General features: G+C 40.9%; 1 protein-coding gene across 2 annotated transcripts; it reads right to left on the bottom strand.

The window, feature by feature from the left end:
• Nucleotides 1-758: 758 nt before the first annotated feature.
• Nucleotides 759-6,865, bottom strand: LOC121906793 (chymotrypsinogen 2-like). Of its 2 annotated transcripts, none has more exons than XM_042425909.1 (8): nucleotides 6,754-6,865; nucleotides 3,442-3,528; nucleotides 2,670-2,773; nucleotides 2,496-2,575; nucleotides 2,154-2,232; nucleotides 1,890-2,073; nucleotides 1,430-1,557; nucleotides 759-1,295 (listed from the first exon to the last, which is right to left on the bottom strand). In XM_042425909.1, exons 2-8 carry the CDS (start codon nucleotides 3,491-3,493, stop codon nucleotides 1,134-1,136), a joined length of 789 nt encoding a protein of 262 aa, XP_042281843.1. In that variant the 5' UTR covers nucleotides 3,494-3,528; nucleotides 6,754-6,865; the 3' UTR covers nucleotides 759-1,133. The 2 variants fall into 2 exon arrangements, with proteins under 2 accessions (XP_042281843.1, XP_042281842.1); XM_042425908.1 differs by lacking the exon at nucleotides 6,754-6,865 and adding an exon at nucleotides 4,846-4,966.
• Between the last annotated feature and the right edge of the window lie 3,612 nt (nucleotides 6,866-10,477).

The raw sequence follows: 10,477 nt of genomic DNA, 5'->3' as shown, positions 1-10,477 counted from the left end.
CACACCAGACAGACACCTGAGATCATCAAGTAAAGGTCTCCTCACTATACCGAGAATAAACTCTAAATCAGCTCATGGTGCCTTCAGTCATTATGATCTTACTCTCTGGAATTCTCTACCACATGAACTCAGGTCTGCTACAACCGTGTCTTCTTTTAAAAGCAGACTAAAAACATCTTTTTTCACAAGCTTTAGTTATGTTTAAAGTGTGTGGTTAACGGGCAAAACCTTCATTTTAGAATCAGTATTATTATTGTTATTACTTTTTAATAATAATGATACCTTCTTATCCTACTCTCTTTATTGTAATTCCTTCTAACCCTCTAATTATATTTGTTGTCTTGTATGTTGATGTTTAAAAATCTCCTTATTTTGATTGTTTTTATGTTGCATGTTTTATATATGTATTGTTAATGTAAAGTTAAACGGTTTTGACATGTATGATCTTTACCTTTATTTTTGTTTTTAAGCACATTGAGTTTATGACTGTGGTATTAAATGTGAAAGACAGCAGCTCATCCAGTCAGCTGGACTGAATCTCCAGGTGCATTCTGGGAGTGATTGACAGCTCAGATTACATGTTTAGAAAAGATCAGGATTCCACATTTAACTGCACTTCAACTCCAGCTGAGAACAACTATTACTGATGAAATGATAATATTACAACCTGTAGATTAAATTAGATCATTAATATCATTGATTCAAGAGGAGTGGAACAACCTTCATGGGGATCAGTAAAGAGACGGAAAGAGATGCAGTAATAAGATTGATGCTTTATTAAAGGGAAAACACAAACTGTAAATGTCTCGTTAAAACAAAGAAAATACATTTTTATAGGTTTATTTATTTATAATTGCTTCAGCAGAGAAAGCCTTTCAGATTTCTGTAGAATAAAAATAAAGTCACTTTCCTGGTGACGTCTTACTTTAATAAACTTTTGACATGTGGTCTGTTTGTCTTTATGCTAAGCTAAGCTAACTGTTTCCCCCTGCTTCCACTCCTATGCTAAGCTAAGATAGCTGTTTTCCCCTACTTGCAGTATGATGCTAAGCTAAGCTTGCTGTTTTCTCCTCCTTCCAGTCTTAATGCTAAGCTAAGCTAGCTGAACTTCATTTTGAGTAAGTGAAACTCTCTCAGTTGGCAGCGATGGTATGGTCTATCCAGGTGCGCAGTGCTGTGACGCGGGCGTACACAGTAGGCAGCATGGTATTGCAGCCTTTACCTACAAAGGACATGATACCAACCAGAGTCCAGGCACCAGCCTTCTGACAGACCAGAGGACCTCCAGCGTCACCCTGAAAACAAACACACACACAAAATAAGCACACAAACAAACAAATAACATGCGTAGCTGATAGGTACGTGTTAGCATGTCTATCTTCCAACATGTTGCTAATATGCTTGTTGGTGGTTAGTGTGCAGCACCCACGTTGCAGCCGGAGATTCCGTTGGCTCCGGCACAGATCATATTGGAGGTGATAGGGACGGTGAATCGACGGCACTTACTATCGGTCAGCAGGGGGAGGGCTGCCTGCTGCAGCCGGGTGGCCATGTTACCTGCAACACATCAACACATCACACTGATGTCTATACTGCCCCCAGTGGTCAAAGCATGCCATGTTTCCTGTGTTAACACCCCCCTTAATGGATAATAATAATAATAATAATAATAATAATAATAATAATAAATATAGCTGCAAGTCGCAATTTGGGGGTTCAAGCCTTTTTGCATTCAACAGAAGGAAGCAGCTTGATCAGCCAAAATTAAAGTCGTGAGCAGCAACGAACAGATTTCAGGTTTCACAAAGGTGAAAGTCACTTCAGCTACTTTAGTTCTGTTTAAAGTAGTGAGACACTAATAATAATAATAATAATAATAATAAAGTCACCGTTGCCGCTGGTCTTGCCCCAGCCGGTGGCCATGCACATTGTGCCTGCAGGGAAGTTGTCTCTGGTTTCGGCCACGCACACGGGGGAAACATGCGTGTTTATCTGGGCGGGGCTGGCCAGCTTGATGAGCTGGATGTCATTGTTCCAGCGACTGGTTTTGTTGTATTCGGGGTGTGGGAACATCTGACAGGAAATTACATCATTAGCTGGTGAACACGCAGGAGCTCACGAGACATGATGAAGTCCTGCTGCTTGTTGCTCACCTTGCCGACCCCGATCACCTGGACGTCCTCGGTGGAGGAGCGGAGGTCATGTGCTCCGAGAACCACAAGGTGAGACTCCCTGCGGAAAAACATGTGAATGAAAACGGCCAATAAAAAATCACCTGAGCAACAGGAGGCGGAGCCTAATGTCAGCTGCTGGCTGAAGCTCATATTCAGAAGCGGAACACTGATCATACAGCAGGTTTAACTGAGCAGCAGATTGAGTTCAGCTGTCAAACTGTCTTTATTTAAACATTTATAAAGTTTAAAGTTGCATTTAAACATTGGTTGACAGGACAGGTGAGGGTTAAAGGTTAAAGGTTAAAGATTGTTGGTGTTTACCTGACGGAACAGTGAGCAGCGGTTACCACCCAGTTCTCGTTGATGAGGGAGCCTCCGCAGTGGTGGCAACCACTGTTTTCCTGAAACAACCACATGTTCATGAATACAACTCATTTGTGTGTGTGTGTGTGTGTGTGTGTGTGTGTGTGTGTGTGTGTGTGTGTGTGTGTGTACCTGCAGGGACACCTGCCAGGGCCAGGAGTGAGGCTTCGCCTCCTTGCCGTTCACGATATCCGTGTAACCGCTGATGTCGGGGGGAATGGCGGGAGTGCCGCAACCTGGTGAAATCATCATAATGACATCATCATAATGACATCATCATAAAGACATCATTAACAACAACATGAGTCAGGAAGTTTGTTCCTGATCTTTGCGAACAGACGACACAAAACACCTCGAGTCACATTTTCAGTAAGAAACGATTGTTAATAAGATCAATACTTTTAAAGTGATCAGCCAATAAACACGGATCAATCTCAGACTGTGTCCAGTTATCTTCAGTCACTTATAAAAATCATTTTATCTTCATAAAGTCTTACGGCCTCACCACCCTGCACACGTGGGATCTCTTGTGATGTGGGAAGCTGAGCAGGATGGGGCCTGGTTAGTACTTGGATGGGAGACCTCCTGGGAATACCAGGAGCTGTAAGCTGTCTCTCTCCTCTCTCCTCCTGTTGCTTTCTGCAGGTATTTCTGCCTCCAGAGCTGCTCAAAACCCACTGCTACAATTATTATTATTAGTCTTATTATGATTATTACCATTATTATTACTATACATCTCTATGTGGAACTTGCATTGTTCTCTCTCTCCTCTCAACCGGTCGGTAGATGATGGCCGCCCACCCAGAGCCGCTAAATATGAAATCTATACATAAATATAATAGTTGTAAATTAAAAACAAGCAGCTCAGTCTACCCAGCATGCTTCACTCCCTCAGCTGTCTTACCGTAGGCGGCGCCGGCGAAGGCGAAGCAGGAGAGGATCCACAGGAAGACCATGGCTCGAACATGAAAGCTCCGTCTGAGAGACGAACCTTTATACAGACGAGGAGCGACAGGATTGGACAGGAGGGACGTGTGTGTGTGTGTGTGTGTGTGTGTGTGTTTGTGTGTGTGTGTGTGTGTGTGTGCGTGTGTGTGCGTGTGTGTGTGTGTGTGTGTGTGTGTTTCTATGGTGCAACCACTGTTCTGTGTAATTAACTGAGAAGATGTGCAGGAAGATCTTGTGAAACATATTTATGTAAAAGTCTCTGATGTCTGTTGTGAAAACTTCCACAGTTAAATGTGTGACAGTAGTTTTGTGTTATTGAAGTTTTCACCAAACTGCAGCCGTCTGTGGTTTGCAAATGTATAAGTGAGTCACTGAGAAGGACTTGTAGTGATATGTGGCTGATCAAGTTTGTAATTATTGGGTTTTATCAGTTATTGTGACAGTATTATTGATGTTAAAGCCATCTTACAGCAGTAGTGAGCAGACTGGTGGTGAAGTAATCTATCATTATAAATAAAAGTGATCCCGTGTGTTTAACCTCTATAAATGCTGGTTCACTTTTAACTGGCTCAGTATGTTTTGGTATTTTTGCTTTGGGATCCTCTGTTTCAGCTTGGTGTTATTTAGGCAAAGCTATGAGCTGCTGCATATTCTAAAATAAATGCTACTGTAGGTGCAGAATGTTACAGTTCAGTTTTATTTTGCAGGCTTGTGCTACAGCCACTGATGTTGAATGTCCTGTGATACCAGCTGGCTTTATTGTCCAAGGTAATATCAGTGTTTAATATAAACCTCACATTGCCAGTCTTTGCACAGTAAGACATGATGGGTACATGTGGTTGAGTTTCAGGGGACATAATGAAGCGGAGGGAAGGGATGTCGTCTGTTGAAGGTCAAGTGCTTGTGGGACTTCAGGTCTTCACCTTTGGTTTGGCTGCATTCTTTGCAAACTACAACAGTTTATTCTGCACTATGCAGAAGATGCCTCATGAATTTATCCAAAAGTAATGTAATAATCTTTCAATGAATCTTGTATTTGGGTGCCGACTAGTTCTCTGATCATTCCAGCTAATGTTTACACTGCTTTTTACTTGTTGCTAACTAGTGCTGGGCGGTAGGACCAAACATTTGTATCACAGTATTTTTGTTTTTGAATGACTGGGCCTTTATATAGGTTCATAGTGGCTTATTCTACTGTCAGGAGTAAACAGAGTTTACATGAAGCACTTCAAAAGTTTGAGTCTGAGTCTGAGTGAACCGAACCACACACATCACATATTCATCCAAACACACTGGTGTGTTCACATGTATGAGGCTGACTGACTGTAAGGAAACTAAAACAACGTACAGTAACGGTTACCTGGGAGAAACTGCTGCTGTTCCTGCGGTCACTGCTCTCCTCTGCAGTCGGACCTGCTGCTGCCAGACTGTGTAACTACTACATATGGATTTACAGCGTTTGTCAATATTGTCGTCCAGGAGGCAAATTTATGAATCCTACTATGGCGAAGGCATGAGCCGCCCTACTCTGCCTCTGATTGGCTAGTACTCGTTGCCTTCGTTGGTTGTTTTGGTTAGGTTTAGGCATGAGGAATGAGATTGGTTAGGGTTAGGGTAAGAATATCAGGGTAAGCCAATCAGAGGCAGAGTAGGGCAGGTGATGCCTTCGCAATAGTAGGATTCGTAAATTTGCATCCTGCAGATGGTTTCACCTCCACAAAATCAACTGGAAGAAAAGAGCGAGGCTGGCTGGATGAAACAGCGGTAACGTTAGTCCATTAAAACTGCACAGTGTGTATCTTGTCATTTTATCCTTGCAATTTGGAAACTTGCAGACATGAACCATTTTATTTCATCTTCAAAGTTGCTGCTTCTCTATGTTTACACATAAAAACAAACCGACTTGCAAACTGCCCTGCATGTAGTTAGCCATAATGCTACTACAGGAGGTTAGTTCCTGTGTTTACTTTCATTCAAACTCAAACCTTTGAAGTGGTGTAGGAGAATGAGTGCCAGGTCACGGTGACCTGTACCAATGCCAAACATGTCAGTCCACCGAACCAAAACAGGAGACATCTGGAGATATTGGGAAAGAGGCGGAATACCACACACACAAAGTGCAGAGATGCCCACTCAAATTTGGTTAAAATTCTAAAGTTAAGTGAAATTGAGAAATGTCCCATTCTTCTTTAGAATTTAGGATAGCCAAAAAGTCTGCTAAACAGTATGAGACTTGTCACGCAACTTGAACACATACACACACACAGCCTGTCTTCAGTATAAAAGGCATGTCACGTTCTGTAATGTTTCTCTGTCTACGTTGTCTGGTGAGCCGTTGTGAAATAAAAGAGATTCCCCATCTGAAACCTGTGTCTCGACCATCTGATTCCTCTGTTGTCCACCTCTTTCTGCCACAACAGCGGTTCATGTTAAAATCATGTTTATTTCTAAAGTAGTAGGAGGCTGAAGGAGGTTGTCCTGATAACCATCATTATACTTGAGGCCTTGTTCAGTTTTTCAAACCACAGAAAAATGTGAAAGATTATTAACCACCAGCCAAATTTGACTGATTAAAAAAATCACCAAGTTTCTAAAACTAGGTTTCAAAATTGTGGAAAAACAAGCAGTGTTCTGATCTCTGAAACGCTGGGGGTGTGTCCACTGAAGGCGCTGAAACTACTGAAACTGAACAGTCGGAGCCTCTGAACTCAACAACACTCATGCCGAACTCCCATAAAAAATATACAATTTAAAATAGGCCTCGTTTCTAAGTGTAAGACAAGCAACATGGATGATATTTTGGGCGGTCATCCGCTAATCGGAAGATCGGCGGTTCGTTTCCCGATTCCAGTCCGCATGTGGATGTGTCCTTGGGCAAGATACTGAAGCCCGAATTGCTCCTGATGGCTGTTCCATCAGTGTGTGAATGATTACATTTCCTCTGATGGGCAGGTTGGGACCTTACATGGCAGCCCCGTACCCATTCAGCATATGAATGGGTGAATGTGACTCGTAGTGTAAAAAACACTTTGAGTGCTTGGAAGACTAGAAAGGTGCTATACAAGTACAGTCCATTTACCATTTACCATTTATTTCAAAAATAAAATAACGCTAGGAGCCACTGCTTAATTCAGAACCTATTTTGTAGGTAAATGTGGACTTATTTCAGTAAAAACTTAAATGAGTAGTTAACAAGTGATCCATTGTCAGTCATTGTTATATTAATGTGTCATTTATGTCATTGGAGTTCAGTGTCAACGTTACTCACTTGTGTGCTGAAAAGCGCCAGAGAGGGTCTGGATGTAACAGCCGCAGGCGTGTGTCTGTAGTGAGGGCGAAGACACCGGAGTAACGTCCGCAACGCAGCCCGAGACAGTGAGGATGAGACTGGACAGAGTGCAGTCAGCCACTAAGTTACAGTCCGTTTCATTTGGTCGCCTGTCGATGGCGTCATACCCCCTCTACCAAAGAGTATATGTAGTATATGTGTCATGCAGCACTGTTGTTGTTGTCCGCCACAATGACGTCTACCAAAGAGTATACATGTACAAGATAATATGCTGGTGTAATGGTTTCTGCCTTCAGATAACCGATACCCCCTGCCGATGTGGATAAGGCACCGGCAGACGGCTGTCCTCTACCTCTGACCGAGGTATCGAACGTGTTCCCAAAATCTACACAGAAGACCATCCTCGCCTTGTTTAGGGAACCAGAGTTCAGCCTGGCTTCTATAATCACCAGCTGTCACTGAACCTCTCTAAACGGGCCTATTTACTCAGGAATACCTGACAGCAGGGTCGCAACAAAGTGTATCGGTGCAAATAGGTGTTGGAGGTTTGAAAGTCCTCCAAGATGGCCTCTAACAGGTCATCACTGGAGGAGGCCCACCCTGATGGTCGAGGGCTTCGATGTCCTGGCCCTAACAGTTTAGCCAATTAAACTATAATAAACCGTTCAACCTGATTCTGAACTCTGTCACATCTTATCATATCAATTATTACATCTAAATCTTTACAATTCTGTTAATTAAAAAACATTGCATGTTTATCCTTAGCAAATTTCATTATAAAGACCTCAGAGATGAGCAAAGACAGGAACTATGGTTGGAGTGTATAAAAATACTAACCAGTTTTATTTGTTTTCTCCAAAAATGAATAACATAAAATACAAAAAGTAAAAAGTTCTGCTCGAAAAACTCAAATTAAATCCAAAAATGTCAGATTTCAGTTTGTGTCGTCGCCCTGATCGACGCCAGAGGAGGATGATGTCATGATGATGTCATAATGGGAATGGTGAGCACCAGCAGGGACGTCTGAGGTATCTAACACGCCAGTTTTATTTGTTTTCTCCAAAAATGAGTAACATAAAATACAAAAAGTAAAACATAAAAGCTTGAGTAAAAAGTTAAAGAGTCAAAAAGGCAAACTGACAAAAGGACCTCAAGTGGCGACCCAAAAAGAGAGACCCCCGTCTCTCTTGGCTCTTCTTTTTATATCAATACATCTCCCCCTTCTTACATTCCTACATCCATATCCAGAACATCTACCAGCTACATGCTGATGTCTTATGACTTTGCACAAATCAGTAACTTTTCTTTGATTGTCACTTACAACACATTCCATGGAACATTTGAAACTTCTATTTTTTTACGTTTGAGGTTAAATTTAGGGATGTCTCCTCGCTGCAATAAACCGCAGCTTCTCCTTGGGCCTCAGGTTTGTTTAGTTTCACTTGAAAGTTCAGATGTAATTCAGTAAAAACTTGTGCAAGTTCTGCACAAATGGTGTAAGACATGGTGTTTTGACTTATCACCAATTATAATTAAATAATGTAGTCAGAGGTAGGTTTGAGCGTTCATCTCGGCCACTTAGAGTGGAGCTTTCAACACTCATCATAGGTCATAAATTCACCTTTATTCAGTTTTAAGCCACACTTTAACAAAGAACGTTTTAGATCTTGGTCGTTTTTAACTGAATCTTTTAACCAGATGAAGGATTTTAGTCATCGTCTGGATCTTGAGTTGTCATAGTAACAAGCTGAGCAAACGTTAGCAGCAGTTCGGCTCGCAGCCCCTCCTTACATCCTGTGTCCACTGAACAGCGTCGGAGAAACACTGATTTTTAAAAAAATAACAGCAAAATTTCAGTAACTCACACAAATAATAACCTTTCAATGTTCGAAGGGGGTGTAAGATGAAGTAGAGAACTTTTCTAGTCCTACCCCCTTTTTTTACTTTATTTTTTTTAATTTACTTCATCAATCAAGTCAAAGCTGAAAAAAACATTCAGAACAACACAAGAGAATAAATATAACTTGCATAGAAACAATAACAACAAACAAAAACAACACAAGTCAAAAAGACACTCTGTACCAAATCATATTATTCCAGTCAAGCTCTATCTTCATTCATTCTATATCTGTTCAATATGTTATTTTTAAAGATTTGTTTCAACTTACTTAATGTTGTACATGTTTTCATTTCTTCACTACAGTTGTTCTATAGATTAACTCCCTTTGTTGTGATACAATGAAGTTTTGCATTAGTCCTCACTGTTTCTTGAACATACATATTCCTCTGAAATCATATTTACTTTCCCTCATTTGAAACAATCTTTGGATTCAGTTTGGTAACTGCTGATTTTTTACTCTGTACATGATTTGAATAGTTTTGAAATCAACCAGGTCCTTAAATTTCAGTGCATTTAGTTTGATGAAGAGTGGGTTTGTTGGTTCTCTGTAAGTGGTTTTATTTACGATTCTTATGGCTCTTTTTTGGAGGATGAAAATCGGATCTGTGTTTGTGTCATAAGCTTCGTCTACATCTTCCACATAGACTTTGTTCCAGTCTTGTATCATCAGATCTTTTTTAAAAGAATTAATTGCCCCTTCTGATTTTTGTCTAATTATTTTGTAAGTTGTCACATCTTTATTTGTTTTCTAACTGCAGATATTAATCCTCAGGACTCCACCAGTAGCCTACTTGTGTCCAGAAAAGAGCTTGTAAAGTCTGACTTCCTGTCTGTACTGTACATTGATGCACCTGATGTGTGTTGGCCTTTAGACTTCAGATCTGTGTGTGTGTGTGTGTGTGTGTGTGTGTGTGTGTGTGTGTGTGTGTGTGTGTGTGTGTTTCTATGGTGCAACCACTGTTCTGTGTAATTAACTGAGAAGATGTGCAGGAGGATCTTGTGAAACATATTTATGTAAAAGTCTCTGATGTCTGTTGTGAAAACTTCCACAGTTAAACGTGTGACAGTAGTTTTCTGTCATTGTCGTGCAATGCCTACCAAGATGTTTAAAAGTGTTCTCAACTGTTTGGTAGATGATGTCCTTGAATGCCTCTCTACTCTCTGGAATCTTCCCCACAGCTCTCAAACATACTATAGTAACATCATTGTTAAAAAAGAGCAATCTAGATCCGTTTGTCCTTGAGAACTATAGACCAATCTCAAACCTACCATGTCTGGGGAAAAGTCTTTAAAAGGTTGTATATCAACAATTACACATGTATCTGTCACATAACAATTTATTTGATGTTTACCAGTCTGGTTTTAGAGTTGACCACAGTACAGAAACTGCCCTGGTCAGAGTTCAGAGATGACCATGAAGTTTCTGTTCTGGTACTTCTTGACCTCAGTGCAGCTTTCGATAAGGTTGATCATGTTATTCTTCTTCAGCGCCTTGAACGCTGTTTATGTCTTAGAGGCACTGTTCTTAACTGGTTTTCTTCTTACCTTACTGGTAGATCTTTTTCTGTTTCTGTTGGTAACTTTGAATCAGATGAAGTCAGAATTCCATATGGAGTCCCTCAAGGATCAATTCTTGGTCCTCTACTGTTTAATTTGTATATGCTCCCACTTGGGTCCGTCATTCAACAATACAACATATCATATCACTCCTATGCTGACGACACACTGTTATACATCTGTTTCTGCCAACCACCTTAACCCAGTGAATGATCTCATCCAGTGCGTTACTGATGTCAAACATTG

This window comes from Thunnus maccoyii, chromosome 11, assembly GCF_910596095.1.
Source record: "Thunnus maccoyii chromosome 11, fThuMac1.1, whole genome shotgun sequence".
Lineage (NCBI taxonomy): Eukaryota > Metazoa > Chordata > Actinopteri > Scombriformes > Scombridae > Thunnus > Thunnus maccoyii.
This window is presented reverse-complemented; position numbering and strand designations above follow the sequence as displayed.